The sequence below is a fragment of the Stomoxys calcitrans genome, chromosome 2, assembly GCF_963082655.1.
Source record: "Stomoxys calcitrans chromosome 2, idStoCalc2.1, whole genome shotgun sequence".
Lineage (NCBI taxonomy): Eukaryota > Metazoa > Arthropoda > Insecta > Diptera > Muscidae > Stomoxys > Stomoxys calcitrans.
In genome coordinates, this window is record NC_081553.1 from 131,218,876 (window position 1) to 131,235,936 (window position 17,061).

At 38.6% G+C, this 17,061-nt stretch overlaps 1 protein-coding gene across 1 annotated transcript; it reads right to left on the bottom strand.

Moving 5' to 3' along the window:
* Positions 1–1,799: 1,799 nt before the first annotated feature.
* LOC106093439 (uncharacterized) lies at positions 1,800–2,838 on the bottom strand. Its single transcript, XM_059361626.1, has 2 exons — positions 2,490–2,838; positions 1,800–2,413 (listed from the first exon to the last, which is right to left on the bottom strand). Exons 1-2 carry the CDS (start codon positions 2,836–2,838, stop codon positions 1,800–1,802), a joined length of 963 nt encoding a protein of 320 aa, XP_059217609.1.
* Between the last annotated feature and the right edge of the window lie 14,223 nt (positions 2,839–17,061).

Sequence of the window (17,061 nt, forward strand, 5' to 3'; positions counted from 1 at the left end):
GAACACCAGTGACATCTTCTTTGGGCTAGCCTTTAGCCCATAACTCGTAGCCCATCTCGCCTGAAGTCGAAAAAACTTGCCTCGGATCATCCGAAGGACATTGTCGGCATATACGATAAATTCATACTACCCGCTGTATCAAATTAAAGTACTTAACGTTAAATACAATTGCATACAAAAATAGGTCTTTTCTGACTACAAACAGTTTATGACAAAATTTTCAGCCAAATCGGGTACTAAAACGCCTTCTAGAAGCTCAAGAAGACAAATTAAGAGTTCGGCTTATATGGCAGCTATATTAGATAATGGATACAGCTTTCAAAATTTCAGTTAAATCAGAGGCGCGTTAAATCGCTCGTCTAGACGCTCAATAAATATAATCGATAGATCGGTTTATATAGGAGCATTATCTAAACATGGACCAATTTGGAAATTTCAATCAATCTACATCAATAAAAAGTATTTGTTCAAAATTTCAAGCAACTACCATTTCTCGTTAGCGTACTTTCAACAAACTGACGGGCGGACGGACTTGGCTGCATAGGTTTAACATGACTATGTAGAATATTTCGAGGTGAGACAAACAGAATGGCGAAGTTAGTATATCTTATCCTATGGCGGAGGTATATAATCGAAATTACTGAGTGATCGAATATATCAAAATATGGTGCCATTTGGCCCTTTCAAAATCTTAACCAACAAATGGACAAAGAGTGAAACGATTTTTAAGATTTGTGCCAAAGATCACGAACTTAATTTAAATTTTATCAATTTTCCAACTTTTTAAGGAAACAATTCCTTTGGTTTTGATTACAGAAAAAAATTGGGGAGATCCTTTAAGATTTTTCCTTGTTTGAAAGATTTTAGCAATAATTACAAGCCAAATAACCAAAAAAATATGCTATCATTAAATTTAGTTTCCTAGTTTAGTTTTCTGAGTACGTAGGGTCGAAGCAGTCCGATTCAAGTTTAAGCTCAATGATAAGGGGCCTCCTTTTTATAGCCGAGTCCGAACGGAGTGCCGCAGTGCGACACCTCTTTGGAGAGAATTTTAGATGGCTTAGTACCTCACAAATATTGCCACATTAGGAGGGGAAAACCACCGCTGAAATTTTTTTCTGATGGTCTCGCCTGGATTCGAATCCAAGCTTTCAGCGTCATAGGCATACATGCTAACCTCTGCGCTACGGTGCCCTCCGTCTAAACATAGTATAGGGGCCTTCTTCACAAAACTTAATGTAGATTCGAAAAAGGTTTTTTGGCAGTCCCATAAAGGCATTCTGTCAAATAAACCAATTTAAAATCTATATTAAGTTTTGTATTTGCCGGTGTAAGTGTTTGAAACACAAAATTCATTAAATAAAAAAAATTTAATTTTTAATTTTGTCACCGTTGTTTTTTATTTATTATGCAAAACCTAAAACTAATTAACAAATTACTAAAATTAAATAATAGACAACATTAACGTTACACTTCTACAGGGAGACTCGACGTAAGATGTGAGAAACTAATGTCAAAAAAAAAAATCTCCCTGGTAGATAAGCCTACACTAGTAACAGATAGATAACAGTTTCGGAGATAGCTATAGCGTTAGAAATAGATAAAGATGATAGACACTTTGCGTAAGGCTCCGGTGGCTTATGAATTAAAATGCGTTTAAAAAACGCTCACAAGATCATTAGCACACAGTATCCTTTTCGTTTTGGTGGGAGAGATGTAGTAGTAGTTCTTTGCGATAAATCCTTGAAGTTGCCATGTGTCCTCAATGATGATCGTTTCGTATGATTTCAAGTTTACCTTTAATGTGGTGGGCCATAGCTGGTTGAGGGACGGCCACCTCCACTACCGCCTCCAATACCACCGCTACCACCTCCAATACCACCACCAAGACCACCTCCGAGACCGCCACCAAGACCGCCACCTAGACCACCTCCGAGACCACCACCAAGACCACCACCTGAACCACCTCCAAGGCCGCCACCAAGACCTCCTCCAAGTCCACCACCTGAACCACCGCCAATACCACCTCCAATACCGCCAGCTCCTCCTCCACTGCCATCCTTTTGAGTCTTGTATTTGATAAAGTAAACTTCTGGTTTGGATGGCTGAGTTGGAGCGGGTGTTGGTATAACAATGTCTTGCTGGTCTTCTGGCCTCTTGACCAACACATAGACCAACGTTTTTTCTTCGTTCTGTGGCTGCAAGGGAATGACAGGAGCCTGATACGAGGGAGGGGATGGAGCCTTTATAAAGATAATTTTGTAGTTCTTTTGAGCTTGTGCCACAGGGATATTATTTCGAGGACGAATTTCCTCGGGTTCTTCTGGAGCCACATGGACATAAACATTCTTCTGCACCAAAGTACCGCCACCACCGCCGAATCCTCCAAGAGCGCCACCACCACCGAATCCACCTCCGGATCCTTGAGTAAAATAGAAGGAACACAAATTCTTAATTGGCTACCATAATAGTTCTGCTAAAGAACTTACCTCCACCGAAACCACCTCCGGAACCGCCACCAAATCCACCGCTACCACCACCTCCGAAGCCGCCACCACCAAATCCTCCTGATCCACCACCTCCAAATCCTCCAGAGCCACCGCCACCAAATCCTCCAGAGCTACCGCCACCGAATCCCCCGGAGCCACCGCCACCAAATCCTCCTGAACCACCACCACCAAATCCTCCGGCACCACTACCGCCGAAGCCGCCACCTCCAGAACCGCCACTACCACCGAATCCACCGCCGCCACCACCGCCCGGTCTATTGTAAGCATAACCGGCTTCTGGCTTAGCAGCTGCCAAAGCTAAACACGACATTAATATAAAGGCTTTCATATCGCGATTTATTCTTGTTTGTCTCTATAAGAAAATTGTATTCGTCGCGTCTTTGGATTGCGATGATAGATGTTTCTAAATCTAAATCAAATAATTTACTGAAGATCACCAGTGGGCGCCCCATCCTTTTATACCGAAATTGTCGAAGTTCATCTTTGTGGCAAATCTTTTTTGGGCAGCTTGTAGGGATGCCGATGTGCGATTTGAAAGTAGCTGCAAACAAACATTTGCAACATAAAAGTTTTATGATTAGAAGTTGTGAATCGATACAATCGAGAGAAAACGTTCATTTAAAATAAGACGTTGTTGCATTCAAAAAGCGGTATATTCACATCATAACATCTTGCACAATGGTAGAGATGGCCAATCAAGCTGAAGCAAATAGAAACGCATTATGTTCGGCTTTGCTGAACGTTGGATACCCACCACTACGGTTATATGTTACCCAAATTCGTCGACATCAGATCTTAATCAAGTAAATTCTTGCTTAGTTCGGCCGGGCCGAGTCTTATATACATTCCATCATGGATCGCAATTTTCAAGTTCCGTGCTCGATATCTCTTAATATGGAAACAAGGTATAATGGATATAAGTCATATCGGCAAATGGGTTCATATGGGAACTACATTACGTTATAGACCGATTTAGACCATACTTCTTACGTATGTTGGTTGGAAAAGTCGTTGTGCAAAATTTTAGCCAAATCAAACAATAACTGTGGCCGCTAGAGGCTCAAGATGTAAAATCAGGAGATGAGTTTATATGGGAGCCCATATAGTCCATTTACAATCCTAACCAACCTTCAATAATAGAAAGTATTTGTGTAACATTTCAAGTGCCTAGCTTTATTCATTCGAAAGTTAGCGTGTTTTCGACAAACAGACGGAAGTTCGGACGGACGAACATGACTTGACGTACCTAAAATGTCGAGACGATCAAGAATACATATAAAAAAAGAGAATTGTCGATTTATGAGTGAATATCAGCCAGAAGCATTGCAAAAGCTACCAATGCATCCAGAAAAAGTCACAGTTCGATGCGAATCGTAACGTAACTGTGAATGGTGAGCGCTATCGTAAATTGATGTCCATCTTTTTTTTACCCAAAATGCAAGAGCTTGACTTGCATGACATGTGGTTTCAACAAGACGGTGCCACATGCCACACAGCACGCGTAACAATGGACTTATTGGGAGACGAGTTCGGTAAACATTTTATTTCACGTTCGGGAGCGGTAAATTGGCAGCCTAGATTGTTAAAGCTCATGTCTCTACAGACAAGCCCGCTTCAATTGACGCATTGGAAGCATTTATTTGTGAGAAATGTTGGAAAGAGTATACCAAAATTGGACTAAGCGGATGGGCCATTAAGGCGCAGTCACGGTCAAAATTTACATGAAATAATCTTCAAACATTCAATTATATGGACCGTACCATCAATTAGAATAAAGATTTCATGCATTTTTGTGAGATATTTTGATGTGTTACAAATGGAATGGTGAAGCTAGTATTCCCCCATCCCATGGTGGAGGGCATAACAAGTTAACTTATTGATAATCGGCCCATGTTTGATTTTCTTTCGAATGAGCAAAACTAGTCACTCGAAACGTTGCACTAATACTTCTTATTGATGTAGGATGGATGAGATTTCTAAATGGACCACGAACACGTTTTGACATACATAGCTTCTATATAAACCGGTCACTCTATTATGCCCTTTGAGCACCGCCGCATTAACCTGTACCTTCTTGATCATTCTGCTGAAGGCACAGCTTCCATTGACTGATGCTAAAATTATAGGTGTAATTCGGCCGTAGCACCGCCGATTCAACTTCTTGAGAACCTGAAGAATTTGATTTTTATCAGATAGCGATTTGTTTTTTACCCTCCACCATAGGATGGGGGTATACAAACTTTGTCTTCTTGGACCTTTAGAGAGCGCAGTTATTGTCTGATTTGACGGATGACTTCTTTTATGACCTCCAACAAATGTGCCTAGTATGGCCTGAATCGGTTTAAAACCTGATATAGCTCCCATATAAACCGATCTCCCGATTGCCCTTCCTGATGCCCTAGAGGGTGCGGTTCTTGGTTGATTTTGCTGACAATTTTTATAATGAATTCTCCTATGACCTTCAAACGTGCTGTGTATAGTCCCAATTGGTCTAGAACCTGATGTAGCTCTCATATAAACCAATCTCCCGATTTGACTTCTAGAGCCACTAGAGGGCGCAATCCATATCCGGTTTGGCTGAAAATTTGCACAATGACTCCAATTATGGTCTGCAATGTTCAAACCAAGTTAGTCCGTAACCTGATTGAGCTTCAATAGCATAGCAATTATCATTAGTTATCCTCTGTTTGACTCTGTGACCTGGCAAAGAACTTCACCAATGCGATAAATGTTGGCGCGTACATAAGATTCAGCCAGGCCGATCTTAGTACGCTTTTTATACCCTCCACCATAGGATGGGGTTACACTAATTTCGTCATTCCGTTTGTAAAAATTGCAAATTTTGTCCATGAACATTCCACTAAGGAACAGAGGCAAACTTCTCACATATCAAAGAGTGCAGTCCGATTCAAGTTTAAGCTCAATGATAAGGGGCCTCCTAACGGCGAGCCGCAGTGCGACACCTCTGTGGAGAGAAGTTTTACATGGCATAGTACCTCACAAATGTCGCCAGCATTAGGAGGGGAAAACCACCGCTGAAAATTTTTTCTGATGGTCTTGCCAGGGTTCGAACCCAGGCGTTCAGCGTCATAGGCAGACATGCTAACCTCTGCGCTACGGTGGCTTCCGTTCCGTTGTATCTTCTCAAAATATTCGTCTAAGACCCCATAAACTGTATATAAACTTGATCGTCATAACATTTTAAGTCGATCTGACCATTAAAGCACGCTAACTTTTGAAGGTGTAAAGCTAGGCGCTTGAAAGCTTGTACAAATACTTCGTATAAGCGTAGGTCAGTTGGGATTGTAAATGGACCACATCGGTCCATGTTTTGATACTGCTGCCATATAGACCGTTTTGTACAAATTTAAATTTTCTCCTATGACTTTCGCATGTGTATCAAATATGGTCTGAATCGGTCTATAATCTGATATAGCTCCAAAAGCAAAGCAGTTCTTATCCTTTGTTTGCCTAAAAAGAGATACCGGGCAAAGAACTCGACAAATGCGATCCACGATGGAGTTGTCGAGTTCTTGTTAGATACTATGTAAATACTTATCGTTCAAACTTTTTTGCGAATGGTGCATCCGATAGAGCGACTATATGCTTCAGCACCTCCGATATAAACGCTTTCATTTGATTTTTTTTTTCATTACAGGGGCACAGTTACCCCACTACGCATCCTAATATAATTAATATTTGGATTTCCTTAAAAGGCTTCCATGGGGTCATAAAACCGACAGCGAAGGTGGAAGCTTTTTTCTGCCCATTGTTTGTGAAATCCAATTGACCTTTGACGTAACTCATAACATGTGTGTGTGCGTGATGATAGATATGTTGACTCAGACGAAACGTCTGATATGAAATCGAAGGGTACCTTCGGAGGTACTATTTTACGTTATTATGTAGTCACAGACTACATGAGACATTCTAACACATTTTAGTCCATTGTTGATATTGCGATTCAAGATGAACCTTACATTTTGTCACAGGATATAAGTATGTGTTAAGTTCGGCTATGTCGAACATTCGCAATAAATCCGCCAAAAATAAATAAATAGGCAAAAATCTTATGAAACCACTCAGCTTGGGAACTATAACAAACAACAAAGCAGTAGAGCTCAAGATGGCACAGAGATGCAAGTTTTTCTGTGGTTCTGAACGCTTTGGTTCAAAGCCTATCAAGAAAATAGACAGTTCTGACTATACCCTCAGTAATGCTGCGGGCATTTTAAATTATTCAGCCGTGTAAAATTTCTTTTCCCAGTTCAGTAGCTCTGGGGCACACCATTTGAGCTTGGCAAAATAAGCCGGCTTTTATGTTTAGTCTTAAACTGGTATGGGACAGCATTTTTGTTTGAGAGATATTTTCCCACTGTCGCCAATAGAAGGTTTATTAGAGACCACCGTGGCGCAGAGGTTGACAGTTATGGTATGGTGTAGTATGCCATTGTATGGGCGTATGTCGCATACCGCCTATGACGCCGAACGCCTGCACACTAATCCCGTGGTGAACATCAAATAAAATGTTCAGCGGTGGTTTTCCCATTGCTAATGCTGGCTTAATTTATGAGGTATCCAGCCATGTTAAAACTTCTCTACCAAGTGGTGTGAATGGTCGGCACGATTCTTATGTGCACGTGAGTGAATTTTCACTCACGCACGCTCACGAGAAAAAAATTTTACACACCACGACTCTTTCATGTCGACTCATGTTCGCGCACGCTCACGATACAAGCATTTTACTCACTCACTGCACACGAGACATTCATGACTCACGAGACACTAAGAAGTCACAAGACACTCACAACTTGGCAGAGCCCGGCCAGGATTCGAACCTGGGCACACGGAACAACAGCGAGAGCCATTGCCGTTGTCTAAGCGTTCGAAGCCATCAATACAACTTCTAACAGATGGACAAAATCATGTGTAGTACGGAAGAAGTGTAATTTGTCACAGAAAGAATGTCTGTCATTACACAAATATACATGCATAGGGAAAAGTACAGCTAATAAGCAGGGTTGTCGAGCTTGGCTAATGTGGCAATTGTATCATAGATGCGTTTTCGCTATTAATACGATTCAAATACAACATACCAACGCATGGCCCTTGAAACCATCACACCTAATATGGTTGAAAAGTCTTCTAACCGAAGACGAAACGCGTCCCATAGTGGTTGGTGTGTGTAGCTATCTTTGGTTTTCCTTTTCTATTTTGCATCTTCGATCATTGAGCTCGTCTCCAAAGAGAAACAAACAAAATAATTGCAAAAATTTCATGAAAAATTAAAAATTTTTCCATAAAAAGAATAATAATTTTTTTCCAAGCGATTAAAATTTCCACTCTTCGTATTTATGCATCTGTGGACAAAAATTTTTTTCTACTTCTTCCATACCTTGATTTGAGACGCAAGCAAAAAATTGGGTTTTTTTTCAATATTTTTTAATGATTAGTCGTGATTTTCTCCTGAGTCGCGAGTGTCTTGTGAGTTGTGTTTGTCGCGTTAGTCGTGGATGTCTCTTGAGTCGTGAGTTTCTCGTGATTCGTGGTTTTCTCATGAGTAGTGGCAGGATTTTACTCACTCACGCTCTACACGAATAATTTTAATTCATTCACGGTCACGCACGATCACGTGATTGGCTTGAGATTTCACTTACGAATCATGTGTCAAACGCATGACTACCTTGCAATTTGACAAAGAAGACTTCTGCGACCTAGATACAAAGCCTATTGAAGTGGAAAAAATCGGTTCAAATTTAAATTAATGTAATTCCCATATACGTCTGACTTTGAAAAATATATGTGTGATCCGTTGTCAACCAATCCCCTCGAAATTTGGGACAAATCATTCTCTTGTCTTCAATGAAAATCAGGTTCATATATATATATATATATATATATATATATATATATATATATATATATATATATATATATATATATATATATATATATATATATATATATATATATATATATATATATATATATATATATATATATATATATATATATATATATATATATATATATATATATATATATATATATATATATATATATATATATATATATATATATATATATATATATATATATATATATATATATATATATATATATATATATATATATATATATATATATCTACTTTCCTTATATGCATCTTCCGATTTTCACTACGTGGATTGGGGGCGTAGGGACTGATATCCGTTTTCGACTGCCTGATTTTAATACGGTTCTGCCGGCAGAGATCCGTGGATCACGATGGTATGGTATTAATGTGAATATCTTTACGGACAGCCTACAGGCAGGACAGTCAATTCATGAATTCAATCAGGACAGTCAATTCATGAATAATCTGAAGTGTAAGAATAGAGGTAAACTTTTCACATATCAATGAGGTCTGTTCGATTTATAACAAGTGCTGTCCAATTCAAGTTTTAAGCTACACCTTTTTGCGGAGAAGTTTTTACATGGCATAGTACCTCACAAATGTCGCCAGGACTCGAACCATGGCGTTTAGCCTCATAACCTCTGTTCTACGTTGGCCTCTCTAATGATAGCTCGAACTGCCTTGTTTGGTTGCCTGGCAATAGTGGAGTAAGGGGGAAAGAGAGTGAAGACGATTTGGCAGTGAAGACCAGAGACTGCCGTCAAAAACTTGGTTTATCCGAACCCTTTCGAGGCGACGTAGTCCGAGTATAGGGCGTGGGCGGTCGGTAGGTCTACGATAATCCTATGGGGAGATCCGGATAGTGAGAAGTCGAGGCTATTACTGACAACAACATAGCGATATTCGGCATAGGTGTATGTAGTCCATTGTGGCATGGAGCAGATTATTATCGGCTTTTTTCAACCTAACCTAATATTACAACAAATTAGTGCGAACACTTCTGCTGAATTTCACAAAAATAGATTTAGATTTTAATATATGTTAGCACTCATATAATAATATCGCCCAATTTATACTTATTATAAAGGTGTAGGGTACTACCGACTCCGACCGCACCGACCGCGGACTTTTGACTTTCTGTTCTTTTATATATCCATCACCGAAGCAGAGAGGTTAAATCAATTTGTCATTCCGGTTGCAATACATCGAAATATACATACACGATTTGGCTGAAGTATTGTATATGATGTTTTGTTATGACTCCCTCGACCGTACCAAGTTTAATCCAGATCGCCTGATATATCTTCCAGATAAAGCGATCAGATTTGACTTCTTGAGTTACTATAATGCACCATAAGCAAAAAATATTTACAGAACTTTTCAGATGCGATCAATGGTAGAGGATATATAAGATTCGGTCAGGCCGAACTTAACGCGCTTTTACTTATTAATGCTCACCTCTATAGAGTTGGGGGTATAGTAATCTAAACAATCCGTTTGTAACAACTCAAGATATCGATTTGTGACCCCATAAATTATAAATATATTCTTGATCGTATTGACATTGTAAATCGATATAGAAATGTCCGCCCGTCTGTCTGTGGAAATCACGATAGATGTCAAACAAATAAAGATGTCAGCATGAAATTTGGCACAGATATTTCGTACAGATATTTGGCACAGATATTTCGACCAAATCATTTCATATTTGGATATAGTTCCCAAAAAAAATTTTTCCTTTGCTTTGACTTCTTGAGCCCCTAGAAGCTACAATTGTTATCCGATTTGACTGAAATGTCCACAGGAAACTGCAATCTTATATATCTCCCATATAAATCTATCTTCCGATTTGACACCTTGAGCCCCTGGAAAGCGGAATTATTATTCTATTTGGCAGAAATTTTGCTCGTTGTGTTTATTTATAAATTCCGACAGCCATGGAAATTATTGTCCAAAACGGTCTCTAACCTGATATAGCTAACATTAAAATCGATGTTGAAACGGCCCCTATATTTGCCAGAAATTTGATATGTAACTTACACATAGACACTCTCTTCAACAAAATTCATTTGTATAAATTTTTAGCAGAATACATAGTAGAAGATTCCCAAGACTCGGCATGGCCTAACTTATTACGTTTTAATTTGTTTGAGGTGTTTTCAGTTAACGTAGCGAATATTTTTCCTTTTTCAGTCAAAACTGATGTTCTACCTTTTTAGCTTTTCATACCCTCCACCATAGGATGAGGTATAGTAATTTCATCTTTCTGTTTGTAACTCCTCGAAATATTCGTCTAAGACCCCATTTATTCTTAATTGTCATGAAATTTGAAGTCGATCTAGCTCTGTCCGTCCGTCTGTCTTCCGAAAGCGCTCTAACTTTCGAAGGAGTAAAGCTAGCCTCTTGAAATTTTGCACAAATACTTCTTATTAGTGTAGATCAGTTAGGATTGTTAATGGACTATATCGGTCCATTTTTTGATATAGCTGCCATATAAACTGATCTTGGATCTTGAGGGCACAATATTTACCCAATTTGGCTGAAATTTTGCATGAGGTTATTATGATTGTGCTGAGTATGTTTGAAATCGGTCCATAACCTGATTTAGCTTTCATATAAACCTATCTGGGGTCTTGATTTCTTGAGGGTCTAGAGGGAGCAATTCCTATTCGATTTGGTAGAAATTTTACACGACATGCTACGTTATGATTTTCAACAACTGTGCCAAATATGGTTTAAATCGATCTATAACCTGATATAGCTGCCATTTAAACCGATCTGGGATTTTGATTTCTTGAGCCTCCAGAGGGCGTTATTATTATCCGATCCGACTATGGTCTCCAACATTTAATTCAATTATGGTCCGAAACGGACAATAACTTGATATAGCTCCAATAGCATAGCAGTTCTTTTCTTTACTCCTTTGTTTGCCTAAAAAGAGATATCGGGAAAAAAACTTGACATGTGCGCTCTGTGGTGGAGGGTATATAAGATTCGGCCCGGCCGAACTTAGCACGCTTTTACTTTTTCAGTTAATATATTTCAGTTAATATTAATGGAATCGCTTTGTTTGGGTGTGCACCAAACAAAGCGATTCCATTATTTGACTCCTTTATCCCCTAGTGATCTCAATTGAAATTTGGTACACTTAAAACATTAAAATCTTGATATAATTAAGAAATTTGTATATTCAATTAAAAACTTTGCTAAAATCGGTTCTTTAAATGAATTTGTATTATTAATAAATGATTTTGCAATTTGCATTTATAAAATGCTGTTATCAACTCCATAAACCAATTTATTGGAAATCTGTTTGTTCTTTCAAAATCGCGTTTGGTTGACCTAATTAAAATAAATTATTGATATTTTGTCCACAAATAAACTATTTTTTACTTCAGTCGATTAATTGCGGACACAAAATAAAATGTATTGCACTGAAATATTTTGTATTTTTATGAAAAACCAAAAACTAATTAGTACTACAAGCGACGAGGGTCTTATTAGTATAACTTTAGCTGTGTTTTATTTTATTTTGCTATATAGTGCAGTGCAATGAAATTTATCCAGAAAATGAAATCTATCCAGAACATCGAAGTTCTGGGCAAATTACCAGTCATGGCAAACTAACAGACTTGCACTGGAAACTTTTTTTGCGTTTTATTGGTGCCCTTCACTGCTAAAATAAGACTCAGCATATATGGATCTCATTGGTTAACTTTTGGCACTATATAGGTGAACAAAAGGCAACCGTAATTGCCTTTTGATTTATTGCTGTCTTTGTTAAACGAAGTATATGGGTTCGACTAAAGTTTACAGGAAGTTGGCATATCAGCAAAGGGACACAATGCTCTGCCCTGTCTGTAAAGTACATAAGAGAAAAATATTGGGTTGCCCAAAAAGTAATTGCGGATTTTTTAAAAGAAAGTAAATGCATTTTTAATGAAACTTAGAATGAACTTTAATCAAATATACTTTTTTTACACTTTTTTTCTAAAGCAAGCTAAAAGTAACAGCTGATAACTGACAGAAGAAAGAATGCAATTTCAGAGTCACAAGCTGTGAAAAAATTTGTCAACGCCGACTATATGAAAAATCCGCAATTACTTTTTGGGCAACCCAATATTTATAAATATATTGAAATAAATTGTAATGGATATAAACCTTAACATTTCGCGTATAATATCTCGCTTTAAGTTTGTTATGTTTCTGTCAATCTATATTAGGACAATTGAATGTTACAACATAATATTACATAATTAAATGCCTCATATTATTTTTAGAATGTTCTCCATCTTCGGACACGTTTTCCATTCTTTCTTTTATATTTTCCTAACGGGAATTTTTCTGTTTTGGACTCTTCAAACAAATTTTTATTCCAAAAATTTTTAAAATGTTCTACATTTTCTTAATCTTTAGATGTTTTTTTTTTTTTTTCTTGGAGGCTGTAGTGTGCGGCCTAATGTAAATACCCAGCGCCACCTTTGTGTCCCCGATATGATGCCAGGGGAGAGAGATAACCAGCTGACACCAATCTGTCATAATGGTTGCCACATATGTTTCGTTGGGGCCGGCTGAAAGACCTACTTCATAATGGAGGTCAATCAAAGCCAAGCTGACAAGAGCCCACAAAATAAAGCGTTCTTTTTGGTTTAGACTCGGCAGCAAAAAGGAGGGGGAACACAACACAACGGAGAAAAAGAAAGACGAACATCAAAGGTTTAAGATTGTTTTTATAAGACTTCAGTGGTAAAAGGTGAAAAGAGAACAAGTAAAACGGCGTTAAGTTCAGCCGGTCCGAACTTTGGATACAAACCACCTCGGGAGTATATGTAAACCACCTTTCATCAAAATCCGGTGAAAATTGCATAACTTTTATCCCATAGCTGTTATATCGAAATATGTTCCCTTTTGGACTAAATACTAGTAAGTACAAGTCATTGTTCAATTGTGTATAATAAAATATTGGTCTTTTTAGTAGCTATATCTAAAAATAAACCGATCTGAACCATATACGACACAGATGTCGAAAAGCCTAACTAAAGTCACTGTGCCAAATTTCAGTGAAATCTAACAATAAATGCGCCTCTTATGGGCCCAAAACCTTAAACCGAGATATCAGTCTATATGGCAGCTATTTTCAAATCTGAACCGATCTGGGCCAAATTGAAGAAGAACGTCGAAGAGCCTAACACAACTCACTGTCTCAAATTTCAGCAAAATCGGATAAAAAATGTGGCTTTTATGGGCCTAAGACCCTAAATCAGAGGATCGGTCTATATGGCAGCTATATCCAAATCTGGACCGATTTAGGCCGAATTGACGTAGGATGTCGAAGGGCCTAACACAACTCACAGTCCCAAATTACAGCAAAATTCGATAATAAATGTGGCTTTTATTGGCCTAAGACCCTTAATCTGCCGATCGGTCTATATGGGGGCTATATCAAGATATAGTCCGATATAGCTCATCTTCAAACTTAACCTGTTTATGGACAAAAAAAGAATCTGGGCAAAGTTTTAGCTTAATATCTCTATCTTTAAAGACTGTAGTGTGATTTCAACAGATAGACGGAGGGACATGTCTCGATCGTCTTAGATTTTTAGGCTGATCAAGAATATATATAGTTTATAGGGTCGGAAATGGATATTTCGATGTGTTGCAAACGGAATGACAAAATGAATATGCCCCCATCGAGTTCTTTTCCCGGTATCTCTTCTTAGGCAAAACGGGATATAAGAAAAGATTTGCTCTGTTATTAGAGCGATATCAAGATATGGTCCGGTTTGGACCACAATTAAATTATATGTTGGAGACCTGTGTAAAATGTCAGCCAATTCGAATAAGAATTGCGCCCTTTGTGGGCTCAAGACCATATTTGGCACAGTTGTTGGATATCATAACAAAATACTACGTGCCAAAATTCATTCAAATTGGATAAGAATTGTGCCCTCTAGAGGCTCAAGAAGTCAAGACCCAAGATCGGTTTATATGGCAGCTATATCAGGTTATGGACCGATTTCAACCATACTTGGCACAGTGTTGGATATAATAACAAAACACGTCGTGCAAAATTTCATTTCAATCGGATAAGAATTGCGCACGCTAGAGGCTCAAGAAGACAAGACCCAAGATCGGTTTATATGGCAGCTATATCAAAACATGGACCGATATGGCCCATTTACAATACCAACCGACCTACACTAATAAGAAGTATTTGTGCAAAATTTCAAGCGGCTAGCTTTACTCCTTCGGAAGTTAGCGTGCTTTCGACAGACAGACGGACGGACGGACGGACAGACGGACGGACATGGCTAGATCGACATAAAATGTCGCGACGATCAAGAATATATATACTTTATGGGGTCTCAGACGAATATTTCGAGTAGTTACAAACAGAATGACGAAATTAGTATACCCCCCATCTTATGGTGGAAGGTATAATAAACAAGTAAAAGCGTGCTAAGTTCGGCCGGGCCGAATCTTATATACCCTCCACCATGGATCGCACTTGTCGAGTTCTTTTTCCGGCATCTCTTCTTAGGTAAAAAAGAGGATATAAGAAAAGATTTGCTCTGCTATTAGAGCGATATCAAGATATGGTCCGGTTTGGACCACAATTAAATTATATGTTGGAGACCTGTGTAAAATGTCAGCCAATTCGAATAAGAATTGCGCCCTTTGTGGGCTCAAGAAATAAAATAGAGAGATCGATTTATATGGGAGCTGTATCGGGCTATAGACCGATTCAGACCATAACAAACACGTATGTTAATGGTCATAAGAGAATCCGTCGTACAAAATTTCAGGCAAATCGTATGATAATTGCGACCTCTAGAGGCTCAAGAAGTCAAGATCCCATATCGGTTTATATGGCAGCTATATCAGGTTATGAACCGACTTGTACTTTATTTGACATAGTTGTTGAAAGTAACAATAAAAAACGTCTTGCGAAATTTCACCCAAATCGGATAGGAATTGCGCCCTCTATAAGCTCAAGAAGTCAAGTACCCAGATCTGTTTATATGACCGCTTTATCAGGTTATAAACCGATTTGAACCATATTTGGCACAGTTGTTGGATATCATAACGAAATACTTCTTGCAAAAACTCATTCAAATCGGATAAGAATTGTGCCCTCTAGAGTCTCAAGAAGTCAAGACCCAAGATCGGTTTATATGGCAGCTATATCAGGTTATGGACCGATTTGGACCATACTTGGCACAATTGTTGGATGTTATAACAAAATACGTCGTGCAAAAATTTATTCCAATCGGGTAAGAATTGCACACTCTAGAGGCTCAAGAAGTCAAGACCCTAGATCGGTTTATATGGCAGCTATATCAGGTTATGGACCGATTTGAACCATACTTGGCACAGTTGTTGTATATAATAACAAAACACGTCGTGCAAAACTTCATCCCAATCGGATAAGAATTGCGCACTCTAGAGGCTCAAGAAGTCAAGACCCAAGATCGGTTTATATGGCAGCTATATCAGGTTATGGACCGATTTGAACCATACTTGGCATAGTTGTTGGATATAATAACAAAACACGTCGTTATCCCAATCGGATAAGAATTGCGCACTCTAGAGGCTCAAGAAGTCAAGACCCAAGATCGGTTTATATGGCAGCTATATCAGGTTATGGACCGATTTAAACCATACTTGGCACAGTTGTTGGACAGCATAACAAAACACGTATTGCAAAATTTCATCCCAATCGGATAAGAATTGCGCACTCTAGAGGCTCAAGAAGTCAAGACCCCAGATCGGTTTATATGGCAGCTATATCAGGTTATTAACCGATTTGAACCATAATTGGCATAGTTGTTGGATATAATAACAAAACACGTCGTGCAAAATTTCATCCCAATCGGATAAGAATTGCGCACTCTAGAGGCTCAAGAAGTCAAGACCCCAGATCGGTTTATATGGCAGCTATATCAGGTTATGGACCGATTTGAACCATACTTGGCATAGTTGTTGGATATAATAACAAAACACGTCGTTATCCCAATCGGATAAGAATTGCGCACTCTAGAGGCTCAAGAAGTCAAGACCCAAGATCGGTTTATATGGCAGCTATATCAGGTTATGGACCGATTTAAACCATACTTGGCACAGTTGTTGGACATCATAACAAAACACGTATTGCAAAATTTCATCCCAATCGGATAAGAATTGCGCACTCTAGAGGCTCAAGAAGTCAAGACCCAAGATCGGTTTATAGGGCAGCTATATCAAAACATGGACCGATATGGCCCATTTACAATACCCACCGACCTACACTAATAAGAAGTATTTGTGCAAAATTTCAAGCGGCTAGCTTTACTCCTTCGGAAGTTAGCGTGCTTTCGACAGACAGACGGACGGACGGACGGACGGACAGACGGACGGACATGGCTAGATCGACATAAAATTTCACGACGATCAAGAATATATATACTTTATGGGGTCTCAGACGAATATTTCGAGTAGTTACAAACAGAATGACGAAATTAGTATACCCCCCATCTTATGGTGGAGGGTATAATAAGTGATCATTAGCAAAGCCAGTCCAGCTTTCTGGGGGAGCTAAAACTGTTGGAATGGCTATAAAATAAGCATAATTTTTCCAAAAACAATGGAGTTTTTAAAATTCTGGAGGTAAAATGC

Excerpts from the sequence above, each read along its gene's own strand:
- LOC106093439 (XM_059361626.1), bottom strand. The coding sequence starts at position 2,838 with ATGAAAGCCTTTATATTAATGTCGTGTTTAGCTTTGGCAGCTGCTAAG. Across the intron at positions 2,414-2,489 it reads CGGAGGTGGTTTCGGTGGAG|GTGGATTCGGTGGTGGTGGC; the intron begins GTAAGTTCTTTA and ends AAGGATCCGGAG.